The sequence below is a fragment of the Pollicipes pollicipes genome, unplaced genomic scaffold (assembly GCF_011947565.3).
Source record: "Pollicipes pollicipes isolate AB1234 unplaced genomic scaffold, Ppol_2.1 Scaffold_4740;HRSCAF=5597_pilon_pilon_pilon, whole genome shotgun sequence".
Taxonomy (NCBI): Eukaryota; Metazoa; Arthropoda; class Thecostraca; order Pollicipedomorpha; family Pollicipedidae; genus Pollicipes; species Pollicipes pollicipes.
This window is the reverse complement of record NW_023596545.1, coordinates 16,941,016-16,958,361: the sequence shown is the minus strand read 5'-3', so window position 1 is coordinate 16,958,361 and position 17,346 is coordinate 16,941,016. Positions and strand designations below refer to the sequence as shown.

Genomic DNA, 17,346 nt, shown 5'->3' with positions numbered 1-17,346 from the left:
CAGGCGCGCAGGTCAATTAACTAACAACAATAACAAGAGCTGAACACATCCGGACTGATTGCCTGTGCAGGCCATTTACCGTCCATGCGCTGGCTCATCACGAGTCACTTCAGGTCGAAGACCGTCAATATACGCAAGGTGTTCATGCATCCTGATACATTTGGTACGCACACTGTTCATGGGAAGTATGCAATATGAATTCTAGTTAAAAAATCCGTAATTGTTATAAATCCAATATGTGTGTGATTAGTCCTTGCACGAATCCTACTTAAAACGATGTATCTGCAAGACGTATTCGGACAACGGACCTGCACCGTGTTTTCCCTTACAACACACAATAAGATTAAGACAAAGTCTCTACCCTGGTCTCTTCCGTGCCTTGCGGTCTCTTCCGTGCCTTCAGTCATATCCTTCGTTCACAGCTTTATCTACTGCTCAGCACCCGAAAAGATCACTTTCCGTGCCAGGCATTATGTCCTTCGTTGACAACGTCATTCACGTCTCAATATCCGAGGAGATCGCTTCAAGGTGATTGATTGGCTTCCCGTTCTGAGGTATGCGCCACATTTGGCATTGCCGACCGTCGGCGGTGGCTCGCCGACATGCATAGAACTCCTCGGACGGGGCTTAATCCCCTCCCCCCCTCTCTCTCTCTCTCTCTCTGCAGCCGCTCTTCACCGCGCTACGGTCCTGCTCTCTTTACGCTCAAAACAACGCTATCATAGAGGAAATAAACAGATTTTTAGATTTGGTACGAGTCTTTTGATTACATAATCAAAAAGTTTGTCGGCCCTGGTGCCCCTCCCTCCCTCCCTCCCTCCGCCCCGGGGTTTCTCCTACCAGGAGCTACCACAAACCGCCTAAATTTCGTCGGCACACTGCCACACCTGTGGTTTAGTGGGCGGATTAATCAGGCGCGAGACACGGAAGCCGTGTATTATACGGGTGGCGCTGCGTTGTGAATACCGCCGACACGCCTGCACAGGCTAACCGCACCTGCTTCCCGAATATCTCGCAGGAATGTGGATCAGACAGAGATGCTGGCCTTGTTGCATGAAAGTCGTGCGAACGTAGATGCGGAACTCAGCTGAGAACACTGCGGCTCGAATACAAGGTCGATCTCAGAGGTGGAAAGCTGCAAGCAATCATAAATCTGAATGCCGTTACCATTCTGAGAAGCCATGTGACGTTTTAATGTTGACGCGACGCTGCGGTATAAGCGCGCGGGGGACACAGCTGCTAGGACATGTCGGCAACCAGGGACACTGCCGCGCGGTGGCAGTCCTTTATCACACAGTCAACAGGCTGCACGAGAAGCCGTCTACACTCGGCTATTTCGTCAGAATGACAAGAAAGGGCTACATGCTCAGAGATAAATGGAATCTTAGAGCTTAGAAATCTGCATCAGACACGACCACTCCCTGTACCCGCGGTGGCTGGTCGGTTCGTTGAAATAACTGTGCAAACGGGCTGGGTGACCGACGCTGAAACGGACGCGCATATGCTTACCTGAGGTCTTGGTTGTTATCCTCCGCACGGAGATCATCAATGTTGGCCACGTGCGTCGGATATTGACTCTGAAACAACACACGCTGGTCAAGTTCTGCAGCGCCCCCACAGCGGCGGCCGACGACTGGAAACAGCTTCACGTGACGGCGGCCCGCATCGGATAATTTACTGCCATCTAATGGCTAAAAGATAAAGCTCACGTAATAGGTGGCAGCAGCGTCGGGAAAAGCGACAGACCCGTGAGTTTGCAACGTTCCAGTGCAGACATGGGCTCGGGTCGTTTACGTAATGTTGCATAGATTTCAGGTGAGCCCTGTTGCTAATGGCCGGCATGAGATCAATGTAGGGTTTCATGAATGGGGTCCTCGGCCGTACTCTCGTGTCAATTAAAGCTGACACTTCTTAATTCCGAATACCTGCACCCATCCCGCTTGTAAATTTGGAAGCCTGCATCCGCCCTGTAAGGCAACTGTCCTCCCCCCCCAAAAAAATAGCCCGCATGGGCCCGCCAACTTTATTTTTCAATCCAGGTACATGTCCCCAACCTTATACGATTGGTGCTAAAACAAGAAGCATTAAAAAAAAACTTAAAACCTATTCATACCTTCTTTATCTTTTTCATGGCTCATATCAAGGGACCATATATGAATTCCAGGTACATATGCCTAGCCTGAATATAAGGGTCATCAAAAGAATCGCTCAATCTGGCGATTCGCACGCAGGTATTCATACACGTGCTGTTCATCAGCAAACACTGATTGAAACTGCCGACTTTTATCGAAAACTATTATCTGAGCCAGTAGACTGGGGCGGGCGATTGAAGGTCTTGCCATATAACAGGTAATAGAAGGTAGGCGTAGTGGTTACTAAAAGACGAGTGCGCCATAAATGATTCCAATCCCAAGTACTGTTCGTGAGATAATCCATTCAAACGTGGCTAGCAAATACGAGCTAGTACATACGCCATGTTAGTGAAGATCATCTGGTGCATCTGAGCTCTATAAACAACTACCGACTAAGCTTGCGCGCCGATTTCGTCCTTTGCTGAGATTATTTCAAGACTGTGCTGGGATCGCTTGGATGATTAGGTTATAAAGTCACAGAATTTCCCGATTAGGCCTCAGCTGCAGAAAATTGGATTGGTTTGCTGTTATGAATTTCAGAGACATGTATTGGAAATTCAGTGCAGAATCATGCTTTAAATTCAATCCAGGAGGTGTTTGCTGTTTGAAATTTCCTGTGAAGTTCTATCCATCAGATAAGCATACAAGCCATGGAGTGTTCTAAATGACCTGTGATTTAGTTGGCAAATGGTGTGCAAAATCCAGGAGTTTTGCAAAATCTGTATTTTCTTGGCATGTTATTGGCAATTTAAGTTTTGCTGACTTTCAGGGATGATTCACGGATAAGAACCAAATTAATTTTTTAAACTTTTTTATGAATTCATTGTTAGGTATTGCATGCATTGCTGGAAATACAAAATTGTTTCCCATTAAAAGTTTAATTGGAACCGCAGCGCTAAGAGTGCAACAAATGCACAGCGACTGGAAACCTCGTCACCGTTTCAGTCGGTCCCCGATGCTGTCACACTGCAGCCAACAGCACTGCCGTAATGACGGTGAGCTGCCGCTCGGCCCTTCCACAGCGCGCTAGTATTTTATCATGTCCACGTTAAAGCCAAAATTTTGCGCGTAGTTGAAAGCAAAAAATGCGTTGCCGACAGCACAAGAACCAGGACATGTCGCCACTTCTAGCGTATTTATGATACAAAAACATTCGTCTATAACTCCACTTCCCTAAAACGTCGTGACCAGTTTAGTGTGATAAACGCGACAACCGGAAGACAAGAATACGAAGTGGCATAGACCGGTTCTTTTCTATAACGTGAAACGTATAAATACTCACATCAACGTCCAGCTCCTTGAGAAAGAACAGTTCTTCGCCAGTGGTGAATACTAGAGTCTCTAAATTGCTGCCTATTTGGGAGCACATCGCCTGGTCCTGAAAAAGAGTGAGATCATCTTCGTCAGTAGCTGTTGAGAGCATAACGATAGCTTCAGATAGTTATACCATGCGATCCAGTCCAAGGCGAGTGTAAACTCATATCCATCAGGAGTGACGTGAAAAACAAGCCTGCCCAAGCAAGAGCAATCATGATTTATTGATCAACATGTGAGAGCAGGATTTAAGTCTGGTCCGTGGAGCCGAACGACACCTACTAGATTTGTTGGCATGGCTCGATCTAGAACTATTACTTGAAGCTAGTGCCGCTGTTTTCCGCACATAAATAGACATGGTGCGGCTTATAGCACCACTCCACACATCAAACGCATGAATGACCGGGTCAGAAAGCTCCAGCTTCGACAGGGTTTGTCGCCAGCACAAACACAGAGCGGCCGAAACAAACACAGTGCCACTCAACAAACACAGAGTGGCCGAAACAAAACAGCGCCGCTTAATAAATCTGCAACAGATCACAGCCATATCATACGTACTGTCTGCTGCAACGTGCCTTGTGATCGATTGACGTAAATAATTTCCTAGAATGCTAGGAAGGCTCGGTGTTGGGAATGTTAAACTTGGAAAACAAAGGTCATGTCACCTTTCGCAGCCGCACGGCTTTATGTGCTCAGGACCTTACACGATTAATTGTAACTACATGCTGTGATTTTGTCCCAGCATGATACCCAAGCTAAAATTAATAGTGACGTATGATTCGATTCAGGTTACGCTACCGCAAATCCACCAATACGTATCGCGTTTCTTTTCTTCGGGAACACGGAAGAACTGATCTTGCTTTGTAAATCGTTTTGGGGTCTTTTCAAGTTGAGAGGCTGCCATATCAATGTTCGGTAGAACAAATAGCTCCTACCGCCACAGAAAATGTCACATTACATTAACCCATCCACAACGAAGGATTAGTAGGCGGCCGAAACCAGCGTCATTCGACGCTTCTAAATTTTATCAATAGATGTCGCCAGTGCGCAGCCGGTTGGCAGCCGCTGCCGGGTCGGAAATCGGCCGACTGCTCCTTGATACCAGCCATCTGTACAAACAAGCCACAACACAGGCCGGCTGCAGAAGCGCCGCCGGCTACCGAGGCGAGGCAGCCTTTTGTTGCCATCCAGGCCAAGCCCTGGGGGTACACCGCGCGGGAGCAGTGTAATAGGTCGCGGGTACAGGATGCAGCATGGTGCTAAGGCCAAGGACACACAAAGAACGCCGGCTATTTCAGCAGACGATGCCAACGGAAGATACCGGTGGTGTCGGATAGGGAAGCAATTTGTCAATATAAGGCCGTGGTCAGAGATAAAGACATTTACACTGGCAACGTTGAAAACACAACCCACAGGAAAGGTGAGGACGAAGTACAAGAGTATATGGTTCTGCCCGTGCTCCCATCTCCCGAAAACCTGAGCACTCTCCCAAGGAGCGGGGAGGGGGAATTCCCTAGAGAAGGGCATGCTGACGGCCGCCGCGCGGGGCAGCACACCCCACAGGTTCCCAGCACGCCGTAGGTCAACTCGGGTCGTCCAGTTCCCATAATGGAACGTCATTTTGACCTGGCAGCCATCGTCGTCCGGCACAATTGAGATCGGGCAGCTGCGGCAGTGGCGCGGCGCGCTGACCGGGCAGCGGCCGGCCGTCGGCTCCAATCTGCATTTCTAGCCGCGTGTTGTTGTAACTGGAGCCGACCGCTTTAATTGGGCGCCGCCTCCGTCCCGCTCCGAGTGTCACTCAAACAGCCGCGCCGTCACACGACACGGCGCCGGCCGGCCGCGCCACGCCGCCTCACCGGCAACGCCACGTGTTTCCCGAAACAGGGCAGCGGCCGCCCCCTGCCACCGGCCGCAGCCCCGCGTGACGCCGCCAGCTCGCCGCCGGCGCCGCGGCGGCACGGTGGCGAGGGCAGCCATGGGCCGGCGGCGTGGCGCGGACCGGACCGGCGGCGGGCGGCGGACGGCAGCCCGCCGCCGCAGACGGGCCGGCAGCACGCACGACGACTAACGATCTGTTTACGCCCGCGTCCGGGCCCGTCAGTCCGGCCGCCCAGGCCGGCTCCGGCCAGTGTGTCATCAGTCGCCACCGCCAGCCAGCAGGCACTGGCGGCTGGAGCTCATAGGACTCGGCTAGAGCCCCCAAGCCGGCGGCCTCCTCCCAGACTCGGCTGGAGCCCCCCAACCTTCTCTCAGATTCGGCTGGAGCCCCCCAACCTTCTCCCAGATTCTGCTGGATCTCCCAACCCGGCGGTTTCCTCCCAGACTCGGCTGGAGCCCCCAGCCCGGCGGTCTCCTCCCAGACTCGGCTTGAGCCCCCAACCCGGCGGTCACCTCCCAGACTCGGCTGGAGCCCCCAGCCCGGCGGTCTCCTCCCAGACGCCGCACCACCGCCACAGCAAAATGATCCGCCAGCGTGAGACGGCCAATTTAGATTCGGGGCGATTGGGCAGGGCGCGCCTCACTACAATTAAGATCGGAGGCGCTGGACGGCGTGAGAACGCATTCATCTGCCGCCACAGACATAGCGAGCTGGACCAGCGCGTACGGTTCAGCCGGCCCTCCCGGCCATCGCCACGGGAATGCGGTGCGTGATCGGAGCCGGCGGCGCGGTGGCGCGCGCAGGCCGCGGTCAGCGCCACCCAAATCTGGGAGGAGGTGCGCTGAGTCGCAGCCTTAAGAGCGCCGCAGCGCTGGGATCTGTAGGGATGCAATAAAAACCCCGCCCGGAAGGGAAGAGGCCCCAAAATACGAAAGCAGACTGGAAAACAGTCCGCTGGAAAACTGGTCAGACTGCTACAGTCTGGAAGAAATGGATGGCTGCAGCATGAGCAACATAAGCGAGCAGCCTAAGCACCAACGGACGATGGATCACGGAATGCTGACCATTGGGTCAGATCAAATTAAGGTTCAAGGGGTACACTCACTGCAAGACAAACAAAACGCAGTGCATGCCGAACTCTTGGCAAACTCCCACTTCTCATGGCAAACAAGGAATCCTCACAACCTCTACTCTAAACAAAAGCTTATCACTAACTATAACCAAACATTGCAGCCCGATCCAAACAGTTGCTGTCAAGGCCTGGAGTTTAAAGACTTTGCAATGCATGCGGGCTGATGTCTGAAATGTCACAAAACCACCTACCCCCGCAGATTCGCAGGCATTTCGGCGTGCTGTAGCTTAACGCGTTAACACAACGGTATGCCCTCCATATTTTTCAACAGAACCGGCGAAATTCAGAAACGTTAATTACGGTGCCCGTAAGTATCTTTGCCCACTAGGAAGCAAACCTGTTCTCCTCCCGAACCCTTTAAGCCAAACCGAAAGCCATAGGTCGGGCGTTCGCCAAGTGCACCAGACAAAACACAGGCGTCCGCCCGCGCCCGGCTTTGATAAGCTGCGCCGCCCTTGAGCCGACGCCGGCCGTCACGATGACAGGCTGTCGCGGCCGATGACGCGGCGCAGATCGGCGCCGCCCGCGGCGCGTCGGGGCCGACGGGACCGCGCCGTCGGGGCCCGCCCCTCGCTGTGCGGCCGACGGCGCGGCGACGGACGCGGCGCCGCGCCGGGCTGAGGGGGGGGGGGGAGGGGACGACTCTTCCACTCATATCAACGTTCAAATGGCGCTGGTCTGGCTTCGATGATAGAGGCCACCTTGAGTGCGAAGTGACGCTGGTACGGCGACCACTGACGCCGGGCCTTGGCGACCAAGAACGGCCCGCCGTACAGTCACAACCAGGGTGTGGAGAGCGCCGAGGGAGACGAGGCAACAGGCATCAATGGCGCAGTCGGATCGCACAGCCCTTACAAAGAAACTTCGATAGTCCATACGTTAATAAAATTGGTTTGCCCAGCCCACAGCATTCTATAAAACCCGAAATCCCGAATAATGGACACGCTGCAAAAGTGACATTGAAAACATAGATGTAGAGGGAGGTCATAACCCAACGAATGTTTAAGCCACAATAAGTGAGACCCATGTTTCCCCCACCCCCCCCCCCCCCCCCCACCCCAACCCCACCCCACTGGTTTCTCCACCTCCACCGCGTGACATGTGCTCCGTGGCGCGGCCCTGGCAGCGACCACTTCCGGCAGGCAGTGCCGGCGTCCTTCCGACACGTTCGACGGCGGACTCGGCCACTGAGAGCGCGCGCGGCGCTCCGGTGGGCACGCCCCGCTCCTGTTAGGCCCTCTCATCCAACAACAACACGTGTCAAGCGCACGTCACGCCGCCACGGGAGGCGTGCTCGGCGCACAGGACGGCGTGCTATGATGGTCCGACCGACGGCTCACCACCGCAAGGCCACAGCCAGCGGCAACAACACAACACGCACGGTCACCTGCCACCGATTTGACAAGGCAAACCCAAACGTTACGGCGAGAACTAGAACCGTCCAAGTGTCTGGTGGCTTAAAGACGCAGCACCTGCGAACTGCTGATCAGTTCGAGACCAAGGTTTGAAACACATATATGATGTATATATGTATATATATATATATATATATATATATATATATATATATATATATAATACAAATATATATAATATAAATATATATATGATGTGTCGCTAAGTTTCAGAAAGTTAGTCGTGGGGGATGGAGCAAACTAAAGACAAGGCAGCCGTTAGGGGTGACCAGAAATCGAGCAGTTTCGTTCGAGATGCTTTTGTCACCGGAAGCGTGCGTTATCTTGCAGCAGATCTTTCTACATACTGATGATTAAGTTAATGCAGGCTGTGCTGGACCTTTATATGACTCTATGAGAGCCAAGATTTGAATTTTACAGAACGACAATAATTTTAGAACACAGATAGGCATGGCGTAGCACAAGCGCGGCTCACCACAGCGCAGGCCCGGCCGCCGTTCGCTCGGGCCAACAGCCTCCACAGCCGGGCTATCCATCGGCCTGGGACGCGTGACAAGATCGCTGATGGCAGGGGACGCGCCGCGCCCGGCCGGACACAGGGCAGCGCTGTTACCCCGCCGCCGCCGCGCACGGCGCGCGCGCCGCCAGAATGCCGCCAGCGCCGCCAACTGCGCCGTTCACGCCGCATTCTGGTGCGTCGCGAGCGTCGCCGTGATCGACGAACGAGCCGGCCCACTCGGCGCAACAACGCGCGGCGCGGCAGCCAGAATAATGGCGCACAAATAGGACGGCATACCGCGCCGACGGCGGCGACAGCAGCATCCGCGCGCGCGCGCGTCGGCGGCGTCGACGGCCAGCCCCCGCCGCCGAGGAGGCCTGCGGTTGTCACCAAGCGGGCCCGGGACGCGGGGTGGCAGATATCGCGTGTCGTAAACGGAGAAAAGATCTTTGGTTGAGAGACCGGAAAAGGAACGCTCTGATGTCTCTGGTAAGGAGTGCGATCTATCGAAATCCCTTTCACCCAGTCGAGTGCTCATTAGATCCCCGACACCATGCTTCCGATCACATCATCCCTCCAAAAACGTCTGTGTATGGGTGAGACAGCGAAATGAAGTACTACTTCCAGTCCAAGGTGAGCTTCACAAGGCATTAACATTTGAATAAGTGATGTTTAAAACGCGTCTTTAGTACTTCGGACATTAATGCGCTGATTTTCTAACACTCAGCTGTAACTGACGCCTCTCAAAATCAACCTAATGTGTCAAATGACGGTAACGACCCCTCCGTCCCACGCCCTCCGTAATGGATCGATGTCATCAACGGCGGCCGGAGACGAGAGCCAGCGGGGCCGATCCGTGGGCGAGGCCTGCTTCTGCTCGCTGACGTCTTCACAACATCATACGAGCCGACGGATATAAAGTATCTTGGCGGTCCAGGCACTGACGGGGGCCGCGGGGCTGGGAGCGGCTGGCACGGCTCAGCTGCAGCACCAGCCTCTCTGATAGTGACCCTGGCAGTGCCCTATATGCACTATCCGGGTCACTGATTATGTCCGAGTCACAAAGGTACTGTAAGGGCCATTGATAGTGTCAGTGCCACAAAGGCACTGCTGCCAAAGTCACTGAAAGTGTCCGTATCACAAAGACACGGTCAAGGTCGCTGATAATGTCTGTGTCACAGAGGCAGTCAGGGTCACTGATCACGGCCTTGGTAGCCCGTAACTTGCTGAGACCGGTCGAGATCGGTGAGAAATGATCAGGGTCATTCAGGAGCGGTCAGGATCACTAGCCCAGCCTGTGCTACTGGAGAGAAGGACTGCTGCACTGTGTCGGGGCCTCGGACGCACTGAAGCCCGCCTCAGGTAGAGCAGTGGGCACCAAATAACTCAAGCGCCCGAGAAAACTGAGGATTGCTAAGTAACCTATCCCAGCTGCGCCAATGTTAGTGTACCGTGACTCGCCATCTAGGCGCGATAGCACGCTGTTGCTGACTGACCTTGCCGTTCTCGCGAGCGTACTGCCCGGTCAGCAGCGAGTGGAACACGATGATGGTCTCGTCTAGGTCCCAGATGAAGATGCGGTCGATCTTCTGCGCCAGTTCGTCGTCGGGTGACGGCTCGCCGCGCCGACGTCGTCGGCCGGTGCTGCCGTCTGTGTGTCAGCCAGACACGAGACGGGTCAGGTCAGGTCACGCCCATACCAAACCATTCGGTAACGCAGCTCTAAAGTATGTTCAAAGCTTTCTTCAATTTGAATGGGAATCTGCACGGTTTTAGGTGGTTTCAATCAGCTCCTCCCTGGCCAAGAACGTTGGAACTGACAAAATTTCTTGCAACAAAAAACATGCTCGTGGTTTCGAATCACAACTTATGCAAACATATTTTCAGGAACATATTCACATGCTTAAATGCGATATGTCACCTAAGAACTTATCGGAAAATGTTTTTGCTCTGGCTGGATACTGCAGGGGTTCAGGCCAGAACTTCGAAAACCAGCAGATACTAAAAATAAAGCACAATATCGACGGCGACACATCCTTTATGAGCTACAATATAGGGTTATCTGAGCCACCTGTCCCTGTCCTGATAATAGTTCGAAAACCGCAAATTGAAACCATTCGCTGCGGCGGGATGTCACGCTGCAAGAGTTTGCCCCCGTCGCTCAATCAGTTAGAGCGTCTGTCTTCCAGCCTAGCCATAGCCGGAAGGGTTAGTTCCAGTCGCTTTTGCGCTCCTCGCTACTTGGTCCTCGTTAAGATGACCTACAGCCGGTGGCAGTGGCCGAGCAAGGTCAGATAAGGTCGGTGGGCGGGGCGGACAGCCGTGCGCATTGGGTCAGGGGGTGGGGCGGACACTGGCGTGAGATGAAGTCAGAGGGCGGGGCGGACAGTGGTGCCAGATGAGGTCAGAGGGCGGGGCGGACAGTGGTGTCAGATGAGGTCAAGGGGCGGGGCGTACAATGGCGTTCAATGAGGTCAGGGGGCGGGCAAGCAGTGGCGGCAGATGGGGCTCAGGTGTCGGAGCGAACAGTGGCGCGCGTTACGGTACGCTAAACTTCGCCACAAAATTATGCACCGGAATTGCACGACCGGGTGGCGGGTTCAAGGTTCACGCAACAAGCGATATTTGGCGAGAACCTTGATGCAGGAAGGCCGTCCAATCATAATGTTCGAAAAATGATGCCTACTCGAGGGCAAATACGGGGTGGGTATTAACACGCTTGAAGGTCGTATCCATCACCACTCCCCATAAAAAATAGCTAACGTATGGAACGCCACCCTTCCGCCAGACTTCTGATAACTGTATGATAACCCATTACTTTCCAGCCCTAGTCCACCCAATAAGCAGCATAAACAGCTGGCGTAGCCCCAGTGCGTTGATGGCCGCCACTGCGTCCCACGCAGCTCCCCTTAACCGGCTGGCAGCAGCGGAACAGCCCGCGCACTCCTGCTCCCACCACACTGCGTCGCCAAGGAGTTCGGCGCTAGCTTGCAAGTGGAAGGCGGCTGTTTAAACACAGCCAAAACAGACAGGTGGTCTGACAACTGCCGGCCGCGTGACATGCCGGCCGTTCACGTGATGCCAGTCGGACCGGAAGCGACTCACTTCCGTTACTGTTGCGTCTCCGCCGGCCGGTGCCCAGCGTTGGCGAGTGGTACAGGAATGTTCCAGCCTCAGAGAACTCGGATCCTGAAAGACGTTCACGATTACTTCCAAGGCCGCTTTCACCAACTGCCATCTTTTCTAATCTGACCTCGCACATTTCCGTAAAGCGACGTAATCTATTCCATGATTAGTGATTGGTGATACAAAAGAATGATGACCAAGAGCAAAAGTGACTGGATGGGACCATTGCAGCAAGAATGCCGCATCATGCACCTTTGGAAACAATCTTATTGATAAGTCATTGCCATTTAAAGGTTAAAAGGAAAACGAGCTTCTTCCAAGCCGTTGCTGCGCGCCAAGCATGCGCTTCAATGTGATGCATTTAAATAAGTGCCGTTTTGATCTTTTTTCATTACATTTACAAAGTTGTGAGCTCTTATGACGGAGGTAAACGACCTTCAATACACTAGAAAGTTCTGGTTGGGCGACATTACCATGCAACCATTGCTTGCACCGAGAAAGTTCGTGTTAAATCTGAACTCGCGGTCAGGAGCCTCACTGGCGCATGTGCGTGGTACACTAAACACGGCCATGGAGCACTCATTCGAACGAGGCGACAGTGAACTACTGGAAACAACAGTGAACCATCCCTGTCTGAATGAGAGATGGGGTCTGCTCTGGTTGACCCATCCAGCGGGGTACCGACGGAGCTCAGCCGTCCGACCTGCGGGTGGCCATGGAAGGCGAGTCTGTACGCGCAAGTGCGCGGGGTGCCGGAGCGACAGGTGGCGCACCTGCGTCGAGCTCGGAGTGGGGGTGCCGGAGCGACAGGTGGTGCACCTGCGTCGAGCTCGGAGTGGGGTGCCGGAGCAACAGGTGGTGCACCTGCGTCGAGCTCGGAGTGGGTGCCGGAGCAAACAGGTGGTGCACCTGCGTCAAGCTCGGAGTGGGGTGCCGGAGCAACAGGTGGTGCACCTGCGTCGAGCTCGGCGTGGGGTGCCGGAGCAACAGGTGGTGCACCTGCGTCGAGCTCGGAGTGGGGTGCCGGAGCAACAGGTGGTGCACCTGCGTCGAGCTCGGAGTGGGATGCCGGGAATCAACAGGTGGTGCACCTGCGTCGAGCTCGGAGTGGGGTGCCGGAGCAACAGGTGGCGCACCTGCGTCGAGCTCGGAGTGGGGTGCCGGAGCAACAGGTGGCGCACCTGCGTCGAGCTCGGAGTGGGGTACCGGAGCGACAGGTGGTGCACCTGCGTCGAGCTCGGAGTGGGGTGCCGGAGCGACAGGTGGTGCACCTGCGTCGAGCTCGGAGTGGGGTGCCGGAGCGACAGGTGGTGCACCTGCGTCGAGCTCGGAGTGGGGTGCCGGAGCGACAGGTGGTGCACCTGCGTCGAGCTCGGAGTGGGGTGCCGGAGCGACAGGTGGTGCACCTGCGTCGAGCTCGGAGTGGGGTGCCGAAAAGACAGGTGGTGCACCTGCGTCGAGCTCGGAGTGGGGTGCCGGAGCGACAGGTGGTGCACCTGCGTCGAGCTCGGAGTGGGGTGCCGGAGCGACAGGTGGTGCACCTGCGTCGAGCTCGGAGTGGGGTGCCGGAGCAACAGGTGGCACGTCTGCGTCGAGCTCAGGGTGGGGTGCCGGAGCGCGGAGATGCCTACCCTCGGGCGTCGAGACGGGCGGCAGCGGCGACAGGTGGTACGTCTGCGTCGAGCGCGGAGACACCTACCCTCGGGCGTCGAGACGGGCGGCAGCGGCGACAGGTGGTACGTCTGCGTTGAGCTCGGAGTACAGCTACCCGAGAGCGTGTGGCTGCCGCCAGCCGTTACCGGGGACATGTACGAGCCGAACCCGCTGGCCCCGTAGTAGAAAGCCTGCGGCGAGTATGCCCCGTAGCTGCCGTAGTCGGCGGCGACCTGGCGACGGACGGGTTTGAGGTCAGCGCGAGGTCATGGCGGCGCAGCTGTGTCAGTTCTGCCGTCGGCCTAGGTTCGCAGGCGGCGCAGCTGGCTCAGCACCGCCACCGGCCTGGGTTCGCAGGCGGCACGGTTGGGTCAGTCCCGCCACTGGCCTGGGTTCGCAGGCGGCACAGCTGGGTCAGCACCACCATCGGCCTGGGTTTGCATGCGGCGCAGCTGGCTCATCCCCGCCACCGGCCTGGGTTCACAGGCGGCGCAGCTGGGTCAGCACCGCCACCGGCCTGGGTTCGCAGGCGGCGCAGCTGGGTCAGTCCCGCTGCTGGCTTGGGTTCGCAGGCGGCTGGGTCGACCGCTGCACTCACAGCAGGAAGCTGAAGGGTTGGCCCATATAGAGACACGCCGCATATAGACTTGCGGGCCACTTGATGGGCTCGTGGACGGCGAGGCGCTGCGCCATGGGACATCCCTCAAGATGTACCGCAACATCACGACGTTGTGAATTGTGATATGGGACATGCCTCAAGATGTACCGCAACATCACGACGTTGTGAATTGTGATATGGTAAGCTCTCTACCATCACGGCTGTCAGTTTGAAGAGGTTATGTGCTGGTTTGCCGGGGGGGGGGGGGGGGGGAATTGCGGTTAAGGTCAGAAGCGACTAATTGGAGACTGAGACGGTGCGCTGTGGACAGTAAAACGTTCGCCTGTATTGACACTGGATCCATGATCACATGGACTACCACGACCGCATGAACTCCCCAACCTCTGAGCGCCGACCTCTGAACACTTCCCATGCCACCCCCTCCCCTCAGAAGAGGATGTCAAGCTCCGACCCCTCTGACCTTCTGATTCACCCGATGATTACTTTCCACCGTCACCACTTTGAATCGTCTGACCTGGCTGAACTATTTTCGCTACTCTCCACCCAGCTAGTCCGAGCATCCTCCCTCAGCCTGAGGTTCTGTACCTCCTTCCGTGACCTGTGTGGCGTAAGCTCCCGACTTGACCCAAACCCAACCCACTCGGAAATCCCCCTTCCCGCCTGACCTGTGCCCGCTTCCCTCCCCCCCCCCCCCCCCCGCCCCACCAACACCTGACGTGATCCCTCACCGAGTCCCCCCTCCCTTGACTCGACAGACCTGGATCCCCCTCGATCCCTCCCTGATCTGTTCTCCTTTCCTCACTCCCACTGACTCCTCCCGTGACCCGGCTGACCAGGGCTCTCCCGATCCCTCCCTGACCCCTCTCGTGACCCAGCTGACCCGGACTCTACCCTGATCCCTCACTGACCTCTCCCGTGACTTAGTTAACCCGGACTCTACCCCGATCTCTCCCTGACCACTTCCGCGGCCTAGTAGGCTCGAACTCAACCCCGATCCCTTTCTGGTCCCCCTGTGACCCAGTTAACCCGGGCTCTATCCCTATCCCTTCCTGATCTCTCCTGTGACCCAGTTAACCCGGGCTCTATCCCTATCCCTTCCTGATCTCTCCTGTGACCCTGTTAACCCGGGCTCTATCCCTATCCCTCCATGACCTCTCCGGTGACCCGGTTAACTCGAACTCTACCCCGATCCCTCCCTGATCTCTCCTGTGACCCAGTTAACCCGGACTCTATCCCGATCCCTCCCTGACCCTTTCCGTAACGGCTGACCTGTGCTTCCCTCCAGATGAGTGCCTGACCCCTCCCGGACCGGACTGACCTGCTGCGAGATGGCAGAGCCTGATGCGTGCCTGACCCCTCCCGGACCGGACTGACCTGCTGCGAGCCGGCCCGAGCCTGATGTGTGCCTGACCCCTCCCGTGGCGTACTGACCTGCTGCGAGCCGGTCGAATAGGCGGTCTGGTTGAGAGGCGGCGCCGCCAGGCCGGTGCCGCCACCGCCGTAGTTGTAGGCGGCAGACATGTACGGGCTTTGGCCAACCTGGGAGCCGGCCGCCCGAGCCCAGTCCGCTCCCGTACGGCGTCAGGTAGTTCTGGCTCAGACCGCCAGACGCCCGCTGCTGACCCCGTTGACCTGGCCGCGGGAGAACGACCGACCGTTAGCACCGGCTGGCTCAGAGCTATCGAGGAAGCCGGAGTTCCTTACCATTTCTTAGACACAACTGGTTAAATAAAGTTCGCCACTTTGGTAGTCGCTAGCGATAGCCGGATCACTTCAGTAGAGCAACGACACTCGCCTGCAGTAATCTGACCACTAATCACGCCACCATGGCACACCTCCGTCTACCAGATCACATGGTGGCGAGCTTCGAGACCAATCGGGTCCAAGTAATCTGACCATCAATCACACCACCGTGGCGCACTTCCGGCTACCAGATCACATGGTGGCGAGCTTCGATACCAATCGGGTCCAAGTAATCTGACCACCAATCACAAGTAATCTGACCATTTATCACACCACCATGGCGCACCTCCGGCTACCATATCACGTGGTGGTGAGCTTCGATACCAATCGGGTCTTGTCCAACGCAACAATCATGTGTACCCGTCCGCCGTCGCCAACTCACTCAACACTCCGAATCCACACGCAGGAGGGCGGGCCTCCTCCTCGTTATTCTCTTCCCTGTCCTCTCTGTCTTCCGCACAGACTGCATTTCCCCGGCACTCGGCCACCCACGCCGCCATGCAATCAACCGTGTAAAGCGCGATCGCATAGCTAGCATACAATATGGCCATCAGCACCCGTAGCAGCGCGACGGCGGCGCGTCCGACGGGAGCAAAAGCCTTCACAATGCGCACGGGGATGGCCAGGCAGGCCATGAACGCCCGCCAGCCCGACACGGCAGCCGGCTGTGTCCGCTGGAAGAGGCGCGGGGCGGTCCTGAGGCCGGTGTCTGCAGACACGCCACGTCACCGCCCGGCCCGGCAACAGCTGTTGCAAAGTAGGAGTGCAGACGGGCCTAGGGCCGTACCGAAGTAAGGTCACAGCGTTGCCGCATATAAAAATGTAGATTTCGTCTTTTGCGCTGTCATTTGCCTCGGACAAATAACGACTAACGTTTATAGTGTATAGAAGTATTTATCTATTTGACCTTGGGTACCCAAAAGGTGATTATTATCCTGCCACAGTTTGAATGTGTCGCGTCGTTGTCGCTCATCCGAAAACATGGTATCCACAAAGTCAGCATGAGCAGACGCATTAAGCATAAAAACATGAGCATCGCATGACGTTAGCAGGGCTCCGGGAGCGGAGGAGGGGAATACAAGGGCGATTTTTTGCGTTTTTTTCCCACGGCAATGATAGAATTTCTCAAAGACAGAGGACGCCCCCTTCCCCACACTCGCACCCTTACCTACCGGCATTTGTGTTATCCCGGTGATTATCTGTCGCCCCTGGGCTACCATACCCAATTGAAGCTATCAATACCCACGACCAGTCATGGGCGCAAGAAGAGTGGAGACAAAGCACGCACTTATTCCCGATACCGGAACAACCTAAATTGTTTCTGTAACTCCGACTATTGACTACTACACACGTTGTATTCACAAGCATGCTATGACTGACAATAAACGTAAAAATAAAGGGAGTAACTGCGCAGTGAGGATTCGCACGACCCGCCAGCTGCCGTACAGCCCCACACTTCTCTTGCACACCGATGCACGCGGCTACAACACTGCAGACACCACAGACCGTCGAATGCCAGGATGCACACTGCAGCCGGCCGGGCCGCGGCGGCGTCACTCCTGGCACAGTCCCAAGGTTGAATGAGTAGGCAAAACCACAGGAGATATCGCCGTCATACCACGTGGTGTTGTGGTGTCAGAAGTCCACTCGGGCCGTACCCCACACACCCCAACCGCTAGAGACAAAGCGCATACGCTGCTCTGCTGAATGACACCAAGGACTCCGAAAGAGAGTCGCCGTTGTGTGTCTGGTTGATTCTTAATGAGCGAGGGTATGACGTGATCATCTGGGTAAAATATAATGGGTAAGATGTGATGATCACTGTGATGGT

The 17,346-nt window shown here is 55.7% G+C and overlaps 1 protein-coding gene across 1 annotated transcript in view; it reads right to left on the bottom strand.

Annotated features, from left to right (window-relative positions):
* Positions 1 to 15,293, bottom strand: part of LOC119098002 (eyes absent homolog 4) — a 41,067-nt gene extending 25,774 nt beyond the window's left edge. The window contains exons 1-6 of the mRNA XM_037220934.1: positions 15,204 to 15,293; positions 13,200 to 13,386; positions 11,480 to 11,563; positions 9,871 to 10,025; positions 3,415 to 3,510; positions 1,510 to 1,577 (exon numbers count right to left, since the gene is read on the bottom strand). Coding sequence (XP_037076829.1) covers positions 1,510 to 1,577; positions 3,415 to 3,510; positions 9,871 to 10,025; positions 11,480 to 11,563; positions 13,200 to 13,386; positions 15,204 to 15,293 — 680 coding nt within the window. The remainder of the gene's footprint in view (positions 1 to 1,509; positions 1,578 to 3,414; positions 3,511 to 9,870; positions 10,026 to 11,479; positions 11,564 to 13,199; positions 13,387 to 15,203) is intronic.
* Positions 15,294 to 17,346: the final 2,053 nt, after the last annotated feature.